Source organism: Oryzias latipes, chromosome 10 (assembly GCF_002234675.1).
Source record: "Oryzias latipes chromosome 10, ASM223467v1".
NCBI classification, from domain to species: domain Eukaryota; kingdom Metazoa; phylum Chordata; class Actinopteri; order Beloniformes; family Adrianichthyidae; genus Oryzias; species Oryzias latipes.
The window spans coordinates 29096194-29113134 of NC_019868.2; the positions used below are offsets into that span (position 1 = coordinate 29096194).

General features: G+C 43.0%; 1 protein-coding gene across 4 annotated transcripts in view; it reads right to left on the bottom strand.

Annotated features, from left to right (window-relative positions):
* glra1 (glycine receptor alpha 1) overlaps positions 1–16941 on the bottom strand; it is a 125976-nt gene that overhangs the window by 96170 nt on the left and 12865 nt on the right. For 2 of the 4 annotated variants that reach the window (XM_020706831.2, XM_020706834.2), the window contains exons 2-3: positions 719–843; positions 480–491 (exon numbers count right to left, since the gene is read on the bottom strand). In XM_020706831.2, the coding sequence (XP_020562490.1) occupies positions 480–491; positions 719–843 (137 nt within the window). The remainder of the gene's footprint in view (positions 1–479; positions 492–718; positions 844–16941) is intronic. The other 2 variants (XM_023959406.1, XM_023959405.1) reach the window with 1 other exon arrangement.

Genomic DNA, 16941 nt, shown 5'->3' on the forward strand with positions numbered 1-16941 from the left:
TCTGTTTCCTTGTGTTTTAAAATGTGTCGTCTGAACCGTCTTCAGCTTTTTGCCCAGTGTTTGTCTTTGGCTTCTCCGTGTTAGAATAAGATTTTACTTTGAAAAACTGAATAGTTGACTCGTATGTCATGCTTTTGAAATGAGACGCTTGAGAACAGAAACCTCTGACATGTGTCTTTATGGGGGCTAACATTCAGGGAAAAGTCGCTAACTCCTATAATGCCATAACCGTTAATGCATCATGGTTGGCAGCAGGAGGGGGGCACATTACCTTGACCACCAAAACAAGCACTCAGGATACTGTGTGGATACCAAGGAATGTAGCCAGCTAGCATGGCAGCTAGCCATCCTAACTTATCGCAACAGGGATGCTGTTTAAAGGTTCTGACAGGTGCAGTTATAGGGAGAGGTAAAGAAAAGTTTGGGGGTCTGAAACCCTAAATCTGTCTTTAAAGGGTTACAGCAATGTTCTGAATTACCTTTATTCATCACTGCAGAAGTAAAAGAGATCAAGAGATTGAGAACAACCAAAGACATCAGGGAGTTTCAGCAGAGAGCACAGCATTACATCTGATCAAGCTTTCAATTCAAGAAATACAAACCTTTTTCTGGCGGTGAGCTTTGCTAGAAATGGACTTCAATTCTCAATAAAATGCAGAAATCAAACTTTTGGCTACATTCCTGCCTTATCCGACTGAGTCTTGGTGGCAAATCCTACCTTTAAAATTCGGTCGAATTCTGGCATCATAACCTGAAACTTTTCCCATGAGTTTGTCCAGAAACTCAGACGGCGGCATCGGAGTCGTGGCCTTCCTCGCCGCTGCTTCTTTCGACGCCGCCAAGCTGAGAAACAAGAGAGGAGTAGTGATGAGTGCAAAAGTATAAAGAAAGGAAATGCTTCAGGAAGTCAACATTCAGTCTCAACACAGACACTGCAGTTTAGAGCTCTTCAAAATAAAACCAACATTTATTGTGGGATCAAATCCGAACTCTAAACTTGAAAGAAATATTGAAAAAATGAAAAGAATAGTTATGGGACTCGGGCATCTAGTCCGGATGCCTCCTGGACCCCCCCCCGGGGAAAAATTGTGTCCAAATTCCTTCACTACTCACTACATTGTGCGTTCACTAGTTTGTAGTGCTGTCTGAATCTGCAATTCCAAAATTGAGTGCCCTAGAAATTTCCCAGAAGTCGATGCTCACTAGATCGGCAAATATAGACCACAATGCATTGCGTCTGAACAATTTTTGCCAAAATTTTTTATTTAAATGTATTTTTTTAATGAACGTTTTTATCTTCAAAAGACAGCATATTCATAAATAATCATCGCAAAACGCTCATATCAATTAGATATTAACTTCATGAAATCGATGACGTCATATCCAGTGTTTAAAATAAAATAAAAAAGTAGTGAACCTGGTATCCAAATTGCTTTCAGAATTCAGGGCACTAGAGTGTCGCACTGTGTAGTTTTTAGTAGTTAGGGGTTGAATTCCGACATAGCCTAAGACTGATCGCGCTTTTTCTAATGAATATATAATAACCACATATAAGTCGCACCCCCAGCCAAGCTATGCCAAAAAACCATGACTTGTACTCAGAATAATATGGTAATTCTAATGTTTTTATTGCATCAGAGCTTGAATTTCTACAATGTTAGAAGTGCGTTTTTGATATGCAAGAGTGTAATTTCACTTTGATCAAAGTTGTGTCCATGAGCTTGGGTTCCTTAACGTGTGGGTGACTCAGAATGGCCTCTATTATGAATGCCATTGTTGTTTTGGGACGTCACTGATGAGCTTCTTCACTGCTTTCCTCCTGTAAGTAATCTGAAAGAAACGGCTCTGCCATTAAACCCAGATTAATGTGCTGCCACCTTTTGCCTCCGTCGAACAAACCATTATTACAATCATCCAGCTGCTGTTCCAGCTTTGAGGAAAAAAGCAGAACCCATGAAAATTCACTAAATAAAGTTTCAGTTAGGGTGATTTTTTTTCTGACAGACATATTTTCTATCAGACCTAAAGATAATCTTTAAATTAAATAAAAATTAAATAAAAGACATGTGTTGATATTTGAATATTTAATGTTTAAAATCAAACCTAAGTAGGGCTGTAACAAGTATCCAAGTACTCAGATGGTTGCAATCAGTACCCGAAAATTAAAGTATAAGTATTTGTGATGTTTGTGATCGCGTCAGGAGTCAGAGCTCTGTATCCCCTCTGGTCACCAGCGGGAACTATCTCCAGGGTTCTGGACGCACTACATCTCCCAGCAACCCCAGCGTGCAGTTTCTGAGTGCTGCACACCTGACTGTCATTCACCAAATCAGTCCTAGCTTACTTAAACACTGCACTGAGCCTCACTCAGCGCAAAGTATAGTTTGTGCCACTCTGCCTTCCTTACTGAGCGTTGTGTTTAGACCCGATCTTCTGTTTCCTGACTGTTTGCCTGCCGCCTGCCCCGACCCTCATCTGGATCCTGACTACCCCGTCTTTCCTCTGATGCTCTCATGCCTGTTCTAGACTCCTGCCTGCCTGACCCTGATTTAGCTTTGTGGACTTTTAGCTGAGCTAATAAACCTGCTGCATGTCAAGCCAGACGTCTGTCTGTTCTTGTGACAGATCGCTGATTTGCAATCTTTATAAATATAGTCAAGAATAGTACAAGAAAATTAAACTTCAAGTAATGTTATTATCCCTCTAAAATGGAAGAATAATGTTGGATTTTAGGAATATAAACTAAACAAACTAAATAAGCTGCCGTCACAGGAAGTAAATAAATCTTCAAAGTAAAGTGTCGGTGGCTTATCTTATTTTCACAATTAAACTATTTCGTTTTTGTAAATAAAAACAATAAGACTGAAGTTCAGCTTACTGAATGTGTTCTGAAAAACCCATTTTTAAATACTGTTGACAATAGGAATAAAAAATATACTGAATTTGAAATCAAAAAGAATACAAAAACGACGTTATGTGACGTCACATGACCATCTGTTAGCGTGTTGGAGAAGTTGCATTGTAACGCGTCTATAACATGTTTATTTAAAGTTTTGGGGGTTTTCTCAGCAAAACCTTTAGAATGGAAAAACTATGGAGAACATTTTCAGGATTTGCTGTTAAATGATTCAAAACAACAGTGAATTTTATGTTTTGTTCAATGCTGAAGTCAACCAGGAAGAGGACAGAAAACCTTTGCGTGAGACATTAGTTTAAACGTCTTTATTTTTCAATTCCAGTGTTTGTATCTGTTATGTTGGGTTGATTCTGATCTCCTGTTATAAATAAAGATATAAATGGCGGCCGTGTCCCTTGGGTGCCGGCTCCCTGGGCCCGGCGGTGCTCTCTCCGCACGGTGGGGGGGTTCATATTACACCTGAGCCGGGGGTGTTCGTGTCCCTGGGGGGTGGGTCCTGGTCCTTGCCCCTGGGCGCTGGGCCCCGCCAAACTTCCAACATGGCCGAGCCTGGTCGGGCCATATTTATAACATCCCTTATGGGCCGCCCTTTTTTCCCCGGGGTTCCCCCCTCCTGGGCGGGGGCGGCGGGCCCCTGCCTTGCTCCTACCTGGACCAACCGTGGGCCGGGTGGGTGGCTGCCTGGAGTGCGGAGCGGGTCTCCCTTGGGGGGTCCTGGCTCGTACCTGGGGTCGGGGCGGGGGGATGCCCGGAACTCCTGGGTGGTGGTGGGGTGCTCGTCTGGGGCTGTGGGCGTCCCTCTCCGGTGGGGCCCTGCGTTGGGCTCTTCCGGCGCGGCGGGGGGCTGCTTTCCTGGCTGGGCTGGGGCGGCGCTCTCTTTCCCTCTGCGCCTCCCTGCTCTCTGGCTCTGGGGGCCTCGCGGCGGTCCTGCTGGCCCTGGCCTGGGTGGCGTCTTGGTCGCCCGGGGGGCGGTTGTTCCCTGCCTGTTCCCGTGTGGCGCTGGGGGAATTCCGGCTGCCGCTGCTGCTGCGGCGGGGGTATGGGTGTGGGGGTGGCTGGGCGCTCCTCCTCCTTCTTTTCACATTCCACCATCCATTTTAGAAGAACATAAACACTCACCTGAGCACAGGTGTTAGCTCACCTTTGCACTAATAGTTTGCATGATTGAATGAATGAAAGATTTCACACCAGTTGGTTTAAAGGCATAAGTATGCGTTCGTGAACACTATCTGTTTTGTGTGCATGTTGACATGTGGACATTTCTGCGGCTAGCAGGTGTGTTGATAATATTTGAGTGTGTGTGAACAGGCCCCGCCCTTTTTGTACTACATTTGAACCGTACCGTAACGATAAACAACCAGTAAACCTGCCTGCTCTATGCTGCTTCATGGTCTTACCCCCCTTCCCCTCCTATTATCACCCTCCTACCCCCCCCTCTCTCTAACGTCCCTCTCTCTTGTTCCCCTCTTTCCTTTTCCGTCCGGTCCAACACCAAAGATTTTCAAACATGATTGAAATTAATAAAGTTTGGCCTCAATTACAAAAGGGGTTTATTCAGACATACCTTTGGTTTGTCTGAAGATGAATAACCCCTCTTGTTAGAATAAAATATGTCCAACACAAGAGGCCCTCAGCTCTCATCTGTTTGCCTAGCTGTTGGACAGGACAAGTTAGAAAAAAAAAAAAAAAAATAAATAAATAAATAAATAAATAAAGATATAAATGATGGTGATTAATATGTACAATTTAAATTTTTGTACATCCAGTGAAAAGTCATAGATTTAGAAACTATTCTAAAATAATATATTAAAAGGTAAGAATTGTAGTTCGATCTAGTTATTCTTAATTTGTCAATCAAAGCGGATCGCCGCCTAAGACCCACAGCCCCAAATGGGGGAAGTGGGATGCAAAGGTCCAATTTAAAGTCTGGGAACGTGACGCTGCTCCTGACAAAAAGTCCTCAAATGGGTAGAAAACAGTTTTCCAGAAACGTGCAAAGTTTGATGAAAGTTAAATGAAGGAATGGATATTGGATCCATTAGCTGTATCTCCTGATGAGTGCAGGGAATGCAGCTGCATTAATCTCACATGAATTAAAATGACACTCGATAAGGTCGATTGCGCTGAAATATTCAGTCCCTAAATGTAAAACTGCAAAGCATGAAGTTGGTGAATCGTGTCGTACGGCATGATAAATAGATCCATTTACATTTCATAAACACGCATTGGAGTCAACGCCGTCACCGCCTCAGGAAGCTGCTGATCAGAATCGCTGTCCTCCGGGTGAAAATGGGAATTACAGAGACAGCGTGACGGGAGACCAACAAAAATAAAGCAATAAAAAATCTCATCTGAGTTCCTGCGCCTTTACATGTGAAAACAAACACAGCGGAGCGAGTGCACAAATCTGGATGAGCACAAACCCACACAAGCTTCTGTATAAACACACCTTTTCACACATGCATGCACATAACACTGTCTGCCCGGGCACCAAACTGATCTAATCAGCCTCCAAACAACAAAGTAAACCCTACAGGTCACAACAGAGACAGAGGCGGGAAACTGATAAACCCGCCGAATATTCAAGTCAAAGTTCTGGAGTTACAGTCAATACTGAGAATCCCAGGATCCTTCAGGAACCACTGAATCACAATCAAAGGTTCTTCTCAGCTTTTTGAGGGACGTCCCCATTTGTGTTTGAAATACAAAAACCACTTTTCTTCTTCTTCTTTTTTTGTTTTGTCTCTCGGGAAGAAAACAAAGTCTTGGCGATGTGCGTGAAGCTCCTGTAGGTGATGAAGTTCTACGTTGAGTGAATGATGCCTCCTCGGCTGAAGGATGAGCGCTCTCTCCCCGTCTCTGCCGCCAAATGATGACAGTGATGCCGATGATGTTGTCACCGTCATAAATCATAACGCAGATAATTACAGAGGACGCGCAGTGACGGATGCTGTTGGTGATCAGAAGGAAAAGTTTTACAGAGTCCTGAATAATGAATGGCTTTTGATGAATGGGACTTTTAGTTTGAAAGTTTAAAATGATCAAACTGCTCCAGCAGAAGCATAGATTAAAAAGAGAAGAGACTTTTAGACACGTTTTTTTTCAGGAAAAAGTTGAAGAATGGATCCTTGAATGACTAAGACTAATTAATGCTTTGAAAACCTTCTTCTATTAAAAAAAGCATTTTTATTGGGACAGATGTCTCAAAGGATGGCTTCACTTTCATTTCCAGACTAGTACAGGTTGATCTGTATTCGTTCTTCTTGTTTTTGTTTGTTTTCTGTGGCTTTTCTTTTACATGTACAAATTGGGTAAAGCTTGTAATTATGTTTAATAATGTACAAGAAAAACAATTTTACAAATAGAAAACCCCCAAAAATTCTAAAAACAAATGAAAAACTCACAGATCAATAAGGTTTTCCAAACCAACATGACATTATTTGAACTTATCAATAACTTTTCTGACTTGCCTTTTTCAAATTTAAAGCATCAACAAGCAAAATGACACTTTGCACAATTCCCAACGACTCCTATCCAGAATCTGAATCATGTGTGGCCTTTAAAAGTCGGCAGTTTTGACCTTTAGTCACACACCTCGTTCTTGACAAGCTCGCAGTTTGCTAAATGCCACTGCGCTAAACGTGTCACAACTTAAAATTTGATCAAAAGGCAGACGGAGAATCACGGCTCAATGTGGAACTGTTGATCAAACATGAGACCAGGACTGGGTCATCAGAGTCTGAAAAAGGCTCTTCTGGATTCAGAGCTTCAGTTGCTGCTGCTGCACTTTTTTTTCTTCAGAATTCCCCTTTTAATTTGAAAAAAACAAAACAAAAAAACAGACAGAAGTCAACGCTGAGGTCATCAGAGAAGCAGCTGAGTCACATGAGCCCGGAGAGATCACCACCGGAACCAGAGCCGGACCCGTTAAAGCAAAAACTTCACCAATAAAATGGGAAGAAATTAAAAGTAAATAGAATTAAATCAAGCATTAGACACTGTTGGTTCTCAGGGTTCAACCGACACACTGCTATGAAATGAAAAACAAAAAGAAGAAGGAAATACTTTTAACTTTACATGGATAGATAGATAGATAGATAGATAGATAGATAGATAGATAGATAGATAGATAGATAGATAGATAGATAGATAGATAGATAGATAGATAGATAGATAGATAGATAGATAGATAGATAGATAGATAGATAGATAGATAGATAGATAGATAGATAGATAGATAGATAGATAGATGGATGGATGGATGGATGGATGGATGGATGGATGGATGGATGGATGGATGGATGGATGGATGGATGGATGGATGGATGGATGGATGGATGGATGGATGGATGGATGGATGGATGGATGGATGGATGGATGGATGGATGGATGGATGGATGGATGGATGGATGGATGGATGGATGGATGGATGGATGGATGGATGGATGGATGGATGGATGGATGGATGGATGGATGGATGGATGGATGGATGGATGGATGGATGGATGGATGGATGGATGGATGGATGGATAGATAGATAGATAGATAGATAGATAGATAGATAGATAGATAGATAGATAGATAGATAGATAGATAGATAGATAGATAGATAGATAGATAGATAGATAGATAGATAGATAGATAGATAGATAGATAGATAGATAGATAGATAGATAGATAGATAGATAGATAGATAGATAGATAGATAGATAGATAGATAGATAGATAGATAGATAGATAGATAGATAGATAGATGGATGGATGGATGGATGGATGGATAGATAGATAGATAGATAGATAGATGGATGGATGGATGGATGGATGGATGGATAGATGGATGGATAGATAGATGGATAGATAGATAGATAGATAGATAGATAGATAGATAGATAGATAGATAGATAGATAGATAGATAGATAGATAGATGGATGGATGGATAGATGGATAGATAGATAGATTTTTTGAAACTGATTACAGTGCAATATATAAAATATATCAATATATCCAATAGGTCTGTTAGGTAGGTACCTTTTTTCTTTTTTTTTAAAGTAAACAGTATTTATTACTTTCCAGTGGTGTATAATTGTTCTAGTTAAACAATTAGCTGACATCAGAGCTCAAGCTGCGATGAAATCAAGCGGATTTCCATCAGCGATTCTCCCGCTGAGATAATTGCCTGTTTGAAGAACCTCCCCAGAGAACCGGAGGAGAAGCTGAGGCTCCTGCCAGACCATCAGATCCGATCAATACGGGACGGCAGGCGTGTCATCTTCACTTCTACGGCAACGACAAAATTAGGCGGATCACAGATTATCTCAGCCGCAATCATTTCTGCTGCAATGTGACAAATCCAACATAATCCTCTTAACAACAATGACACGTGTGATAGGATCACACTCCGACAGAAAGACACTTCCTGTTGTTTGGCGCCCTGCACCGCGGAGACGGCACAAAGCGGCGTGGAATAGGTAGCGTGGAACAAACACAGGCGGGATGACGACGCCTCAATTTGGTTAATCACAGACTGAGATTACGCCGCGCATCCTCAACGACCAACGTGAAGTGGGAGACGACACTTCAGGCCGAATCTCAGGGAGGGGGAGGTTCAGACTGCTGACGGGCAGGCCTTTGTCACATCTCAGCCTCCTCTTCATCGTTCGGAAACTTGAGCTTAATGAAACAATACTTTTTGAATGTAAAGCAAGTTGAACTCATTGTACTGAAACTCATTTATTCTAAGTATTTCTCAGCATCTTAGTCGAGTGACGTTTTGATGATCAAAGATCAACAAAAAGTAGGAGACACTGAGAAGGACCAAGAGAGGCTCATGCTAACAGAGTAAGCATTCAAATGCTCCTTTATGCTACTGCTAGTGTTAGCCCTCAACGGTTCAACTAAAAACCTCAGAACCTCAGTATTTAGGTCACAAAACTAAGAGAAGATAAATAAAAATCCTGGAAGCAAACGCTGAGACGGACCAGAGAAACCTCAAACAAGAAGCAGCAAACGCAGCTGCTAAGTTCACAAATGAAACCAAGAGGTAAAGCTCCAGAGAGGTGTGTGAGTTTTCACTGCCACTCTTCAGACACATATGCAGAGGCACCAAACATCTGCCAGGTGCCTCCCATTTGCATGAACTCAAAGTACGTCTAATTGGCTCCTCTTAATGCTTTCCCGTCTACAGCGCAAATGCATTTTCTGCCTCCATGAATGGATCCGTTCCCAAAGTCCTTCCCTCCCAGCAGAGGAGGAGAGCTTTGGCTGTGGATGAGATGTGTGAGGCTGTTGAACTCACACCAGGTGCAGAGCGTGAGGCGTGGATAACTCAACACAAGGGGGGTTTTGCTGAAATGCTCTTTTGCTTTGATTTCTCAACTGAAAGGATCTTCTCTCCAGCTGTGGCTCACATTTGGACCTGTTTCCAATAAAATCCGAGGCTCCAGGAGGTCCAGGTGGTCCAACTGGGAGGTTGAGGGTTTGATCGCCATATGCCTTCACAGGAAACTCCACATTCTTCATTGTCTGCTCATCGGAGTGTTACTCCGTTCATTCTGCATGCACCTGTGTCGAAACAAGCTCTGCCGCTTTGCTGAAGTAGTCTGCAGTGAGGATGAAGTTCATTCACGGCGGGACATGAGCTCCGAAACATTTGGTCTACCACGCTCACCTCCTCTGATGGTCCACTGGACCACAGAGCTCTGGTTGCTGTTCACGTGCAGAAAAACTCCGGTGCGATTCGGCCCGGTTTGAAAGCGGATGGTCCCCCAACAAAAATGGGAGGAAGTGGCGTAAACTGAATCAGGTTCTAGTCGATTGGATCACTTCTGTCGTTTCTCTGGAGAACACCGTGTGAGACACCAAAGCAGACGAAGAAGTAAAAGTTTATTCAAATCTGAACCATTTGATTCCAATCACTGCATCTCTACTTGTCATAAAGCAATATATAATAAAGTAAACCCTTGTTTTTCGCGGGGGTTACATTCTAAAAAGAACCGGTGATAGGCAAAAGTGTGAGGTAGAAACCTCGTTTTTTAACTATTATTATACAATTAAATACTCTAAAAAGAAAGAACAAACCATTTTACAGGCTCAAGCATTTGTTTCACAAATAAAGTACTTTAGAAACAAATAACATCTGTACTGTACTGTCAAATAATAATTTTTAATCATCGATGTGAACAGAAGGCTTCAAACTGCGGAGATTAGCCCCGCCCACCGCGACCCGAGTAATTGGATTAAACGGGAGAAAATTTAAAATGATTATGAATTAAATACAAAGTAAAGTATGACAAATAGTGACTCAGGTGTATTTCACTGCTCTTCAGACTGAGCCGCTGCATCCTGACTCCGCTCTGCAGTGTTTTCTTCTTCAGGTGTGTTTGTTCAGGAGAAGAACATGGTGATAGGCAGTTGTTGTTGTCGCTCTTTTTTCTTCTTCACAAAAACATCCTTACACACCAACAGGCCACCATCGATTATGTTGTTGTTGTTGAATTTGCACGTATGTAATGTAAATTTGGTAAGCTGTTTTACGTACGTCTACCTATTAAACTGCAACGTTTTTGACGCACAGGTAGAGAAGAAGCGTAGTGACTCTTTAGCCAATCAGAATGCAGAACACAATGCCTGATGCAAATCCGTGAAGTAGCGAAACCGTGAAAAGTAAACCGCGTTATAGCGAGGGATCACTGTATACATAAAACACCTCTGATGCTCAGAATCTGTCTGTTGAATAGAACAAACATATCTTTAGAAAGAAAATAACTGATCCCACACACCATTTGAAAGAAGTAAAAGTCAATTTTATTCAAATGTCCCACAAATTTCATGTGGAGGATGGAAAACAAATACTAAACTTTTAATAAAAAGACATTTCTCCAACTGAGGGTGTAGCAGCATCGCATCAGCGTTGCTCCCATTACAGCACGTCGTGTATTCGGGGTAAGGCATCTGCAGCGCCTGTCCAAGGTCAACGTGAGTCACACACCAAACGCCCGAGTCCACAGAGAAGAAGAAATGTGTATTTCTGCAGGATTCTGTGGAGTCTTGCTTTGCGTGACACCAATAACACGAGGAGTGCTCCTCTGCATGAGATGCAAACACTTCAGCAGCTGAAACGGGGCCAATGACGAAGCAACAAAACTGGCACACGTTCACCAGCAGCCGCTCCAAAGCCGTTCCGCCTGCTTCTGTTGACAATCCCTCCCCCCCCCCCCCCCCCCGAGCACGCCGCCGCTCTCTGGGTTTCCGTGATCAAAGTCTGGATTTGCTTTCATTATTTCAGATCAATGCTGGCTGTGGGGACCCGTGGCCAATGCTGAGGCAGCACGGGCGAGGAAAACAGCTGAGTCGTCCCGGGCCTGATGTGGGGGAGGCAGCGAAAGGCGAAGGCAGGGCTCCGATCATTAGCCCTAAGTGTTCCTCATTATGCTCATAAAGCCTCTGAAGACCCAAATCTCTAATTGATCTCATCTGGTGTTTAGTAACACTCAGGAAAGCAAAAGCCTTCCTGAAGATGGCCGATAAGAAACGTGGCTCAGCACCAACGCCTCAGACGCCAAACGACCACGGAGCCAAACACAAAGACCCCAAAAACGGGGTTAAAGCCGCTACAGGAAGCAGCATCCCAACAACTTCCTGTTCTGTCAGAATCAATCATCATTTGTTGGAATGTGGACGTTTGAAGAGACAAAACCATCTCCGTCCATGACTTTCAAACTGTTTGAGCAGCTAATCCACCTACAGCACATTTCCACTAGAAAATGATCCTGTTTGTCCTCAAGTCAGAGAGTTTGGTTCTGTTTAAGATCAGTCCTGATAAAACCCTGAAAGAAACGTTCAAAGAGCATTGAAGAAACAGCAGGAAGAGGTTTTCTTCCTTCTTGACTTAACGTTTCTTCACATTAAGACGATTCTTACTAATCTATTGAGGTTTACACCCAAAACATGCAAAATGTAGACTTCTAAGTAATTTATCTGATGAAACCCCAGTAAAACTCAGAGTTCTCAAGGTTTTTGGGTTTTTTTTATTTAGAAAAAACTTTGAGAACAAAGAACGGACAGAAGGAAAGCATGAATGTTAGGACCAGTTCTCCTCAAGGAATCTTCTGTTCACTTCACTTCCTGAATGGTCTCAGGTTTCATCACTTTTGTTGCATTTTTGGTGCACAAATGGTGTGGATTAATTCAATCTGCTAAACCCGTTTTTGACCCTTTCGGGGTCCTTAGGCTGCCCGAGCCTATCCCCAACATGGGCGAAGGCGGGGCCTACCCTGGACAGGTCGCCAGTCTGACGCAGGGCGACCGGGATTGGACAAAGAACAAATCTCACCTCAAAAAAAGGCCCACTTGCATCATCGTTTGATCTGTTTCCAAAGTGTTCCCAGTGGTCTTTTCATTATGATGATGCCGCTTTTAGACAAAATACAAAAACCTGTTTCGTTTTCTAGGACATAGTTTCTGCAGAGCGGCAGGAGTTCATCAAACGAGGGAAACAAAGACGTTCATGGATCTATTTGTCTAATCAGAATGGGGTGGAGCTGGGAGCTTGTGGCCCCGCCCAGAGTGTTTTATACATCACAAATACGATTTTTTTGAAACGGTATTCTTTACCTGCTCCTGATTCACAGCTATTAGCATGAATCAACACTTTTTTCATAGAAGCGTCCTTAAAAACACCAAAAACACAATTTTCCTTGGAGTGGGTCTTTAAATTTGTTATTTTCCAACTTCTATTTTCTCTACAGCAGTGGTCTCCAACCCCCGGTACCGGGCCGTGGGTCAATTGGAACCGGGCCACACAGAGAGAATAAATAACTTACATGACTTCAGTTTTATTTATTTCGGAATCTGACCGATGTTTTATTTTGAAAAATTGCCCGATTCTCTGTTCCATCCGTCTATGTCCCTCCTGACGCAGGCCAAGGCGCTCTTCTGGGTCATGTGACAGGATACCGCTAAAGTAAAACCCAGGAACTAGCAAAATGAGTAAACACAAACGTCTTTGAAAAGTTTCTCTACCAAGTGGAAAACGCCCAGATAGGAGACAGAAGAGGAGCCTTCCACTTCCAAAATAAAGAAAGCTACATTTAATAGACAGACGTCATACTGGTCCGTGGCCTTAAAAAGGTGGGGAACCACTGCTCCACAGCTCTAAGTTCAAGTCCTGACCCACTTTGGGTCTAGGTGGGGGCAGCTAACCCCCCCCACCTGCAGCTTCTGTTCACCTGAAACAGGTAAGTGAGGCGAGAACATCTGAGAGGTGAAAGTTTTTTTTTTTTTTATTTCTATTTCACTTGTTTTCCTACCGAAGAGGCTGAAATTCAAATGCAGGAAGAAATTAGTGGTTCGAGTCCCAAAGAGATGCAGGTCCTGCAGCCGTCATGCATTATTGAAAACAACCAAAAGCTGTTTTATCAAAGATTCATAATTTATTAGCAAATGTTGTTTTTTTTTACTGAATAATGTTTTATAATTACTACATTTGAGCAACTTGACTCCCCTTGAAGCAAAATACCAACATTTAATACACAAAATCAACATTTTTTATTCATTTTCTAGAGCCGCGGTTGTCCCAGTCGGGGGTGGTGGGGTTGCTGGAGCCTATCCCAGCTCCTGAGGGGCGAAGGCAGAGTTTAATGAGGACAGTTCTTCAGTCCACCACCGAGGAAACCGGAGAGAAAAGCCAAACATTCATGAAGACATGTAAACTCCACCAAGCGGTAACTCAAACAGATGAGAAGTCATTTTATGAGAAACCTGATTGTAGGATAAATATTCATCTTAATGATGTCATTTATTGTTTCATGTCTTCAGATCAAAGCAAACGTTTCATAAATAGACCCTTATATGATGAAGTTTAACTTTTAATATCTTTTAGAACACATCATTTTAAAACCAATATTTCCACTTAGATACACTCATGTCGTTTGTTTAGTTAATAAGTAAAATAGTCAGATTATTTATAGTAGAATAAAGGAAATCGACAAAGAATCTGACTTTAATAAAATAAAACTGTACATATATTGTTTTTGCATTACTTAAGTGTTTTCCATTATTACAACAATACATTTAAATGTTAATTTATATAATATAAATACAGATTTCCTCTTTAGTTGCTTGATTTATTTCTAAATGTCATTAACTTTGTTTTATGAAAATGTGCAGACTGCGTTAAATCCTCGGTTTATTTCTATTTCAGCTGAATCAGAAAACTTCTCCAGTTTTTTATCACAACAAAAGACATTTATATCACCAGCAAAGATGGACGATTTCAACAAACTGAACATTTCTACGTATGTTAACATACAAAAATAATGACGGTCCAAATGTTCCTGTCAGTGATTTCCTTTGAATATTTCAGTGTAGTTTTCTGTTGGTCTGACTAACATAAGTGGCTTCTTTTCTAATCCCAGCCTGTTTCTCAATGATTACGAACCGACCCTATCAAACACTTTTGTTTTTTCCAAAAATAAATGTCTTTAAAACTTCATCCACAAACAGATTTAAGAAGAAAACAAACTCACATTAATACAACCAAAACATTCATCTGTTTTTTCATTTTAGAGACATTTAGTGGTATTTCTGTATTATATGTTTAACTTTTCAGTAACACATTTGTGTGAAAAGCATAACAAGTACACAATAAGTGCAGAAGTTCCACACTGAGGCTTCATGTTTTTAGTTCAGATTTGAGATAATCTCCATTTAAAAACAACAAATTCAACTCTAAATACAATAAATTCTAACAATATTTCATCCTTAACTGAGCTCAAAGCCCCGAGGACTCCTGGATAAAATAATTAGTTATTTATGGAGCGAACTGTCACCACCTGCTGATCAATACTGTATTATCCCGCATCAGGTTCTGCAGATGAAGCTGCCCAGAAGTTCATAATCGCTGAAGTTGTAGCGACTTGAGCAGAGAAGTCGATTGTTTTTCATTTGAGGACTCGGGACATTGATCACAGCGGAGAAATATGGGCGCCATATGTTATGATTAGTTATGATGGGCTCTGTGAGTGATGAATGCTGCAGCCGCACAGCCACTGCAACCGCGTCGTAAATAACGCGGTCAGGCCGGATCGTGTCAAAACGCCCGGAAGATCCGAGTCTGTGACGCCCCTTCAGCTGTGCTTCTCCATGAACGGAGAAGTTGGAACGTCAGGGAAAATCCTGGAGAGACGCTTCCTGCTGGCAGGAGTTTCTGCTGAATCCAGCTTTGACCTTCAGTCTGAGCTGCAGCAGGAACTGCTCTGTCCTGCAGAGGAAACCTGGAGCACGGTGCTCCTCTGGTGCTCCAAAGCGTTCTCTGGAGCGCCGCGCCGTCCATGCACGACCTAAACCAGAGCCGTAGTGACCCACCATCAGAATCAACTGCTTCTATGCACCACAATCGGATCAACAATCGGCATAACCAGCTATCTCCATGTTGATCCGAATGAGTCTGATCAGGTCAGAGTATTTAGAACGGCGTGTTTACAGGGCGCATTTTTCCTCTGATCAGGCGTTTATTCCCATCACTGTTGTCCATGTAGCTGCGGCTACTGTTGGGTGCAGTTTAGATCAGGTGGATGTTCTTGCTCCATCCAACAGAAAGGTCAACAGTGAGAGTTAGTCTTAAAACTCACAGTTCTGACATTCAGATGTGAATTCTGAGCTTTGATTAGTATTTCTGCTCGTTCTTAATTCTGACCAGAAGCTCGAATGCTTTTACTTTGAAAACTGTCCTTCACCAGAAACAACTTGTATTTATTTTATTTTTTTATATCAGACTGAACTAGGGCTGCACGGTGGCGCAGTGGTTGGCGCTCTTGCCTCACAGCAAGAAGGCCTCCGGTTCAAGTCCCGGCTGGGGGACATGGAGAACAACATCAATGGGGGACCTTTCTGTGTGGAGTTAGCATGTTCTCCCTGTTCCTGCGTGGGTTTTCTCCGGGATCTCCGGCTTCCTCCCACCGTCCAAAAACATGCTTCATAGGTTAATTGGTTAATCTAAACTGTCCCTAGGTGTGAGTGTGACAGTGCATGGGTGTGTGTCCAGGTTGTCCCCTGCCTTCACCCACAAAGGGGCCGGGATAGGCTCCAGCAGCCCCATGACCCCGAAAGGGAAAAGCGGTTAAGAAAATGAATGAATGTCAGACAGAACATCTTGTCATCGACCTTCTTTACCCCATAGGGGATCATACAACAATTAGAGGCCTTTTCTTGGACATGGACAGCCTCTTCCTCTCTGGAAGACGTCGGTTCAGCTTCTGCTTCAGCGTGAGGCCTTTCATTTGCTCAAAGGCAGCGTCAGAGGGGGAAACCAGGAGGACCTTCTCCAAATGGAAACCATCGACTTCCTGAGTGGGTGGAGTCACGTCTGATTTACTCTGCGACCTGACGGAGCCGTGTGCTTCTCCAAGGCCAACCTCAAGGTCGCCCGTCCGCCGTGAACTCACGCCGCTGCCGCTACAACTGGGGGTGTTGCAGTTACAGTACAGAGAGTCAAGGGGAGGGTTCGGACCCCCCCGTTTACATTTCTTGCTGCTTCCACTTGAGAGATTTTTTATAAATTGTTGTTGAATACAGAAATCCATGGAGAAAAAGGTCAGCCGGCACATTCTGTTCAAGGTGAAGATGAGCGGTTTGCATACTGAGGGCTGCTGCCCGCTGGAGCGCGGAGGAACGATCTGTGCGAGCACCCAGAAAGCAGGGAGGCAATCAATCTGCGTTATCGTGGCGAGGAGGCCGAGGAACGAGCAGAGAGGCCGATCAGAGGAGGGGATGAAGGCTTTGTTTCCTGGGAGGGAAAAGCTGGTTTCTGGAAAAGCAGAAGGTTCTGCAGTTTCACTGCGACACACTCATGCAAATGAGCTGCTTTTGCTTTTTAAATAAACGCTGCTCTTTCCCTCCACAGAGGCGAGCCACATCCCCCCGGCTTTAGGCCACGCCTCCTCCTCACATGGCTGTTCCATCATCCGCTCCCTCCCGCCTGGCAGAAAAGCAATAAGGCAGAGATGCCAATGGCTCTTCAAAGGCC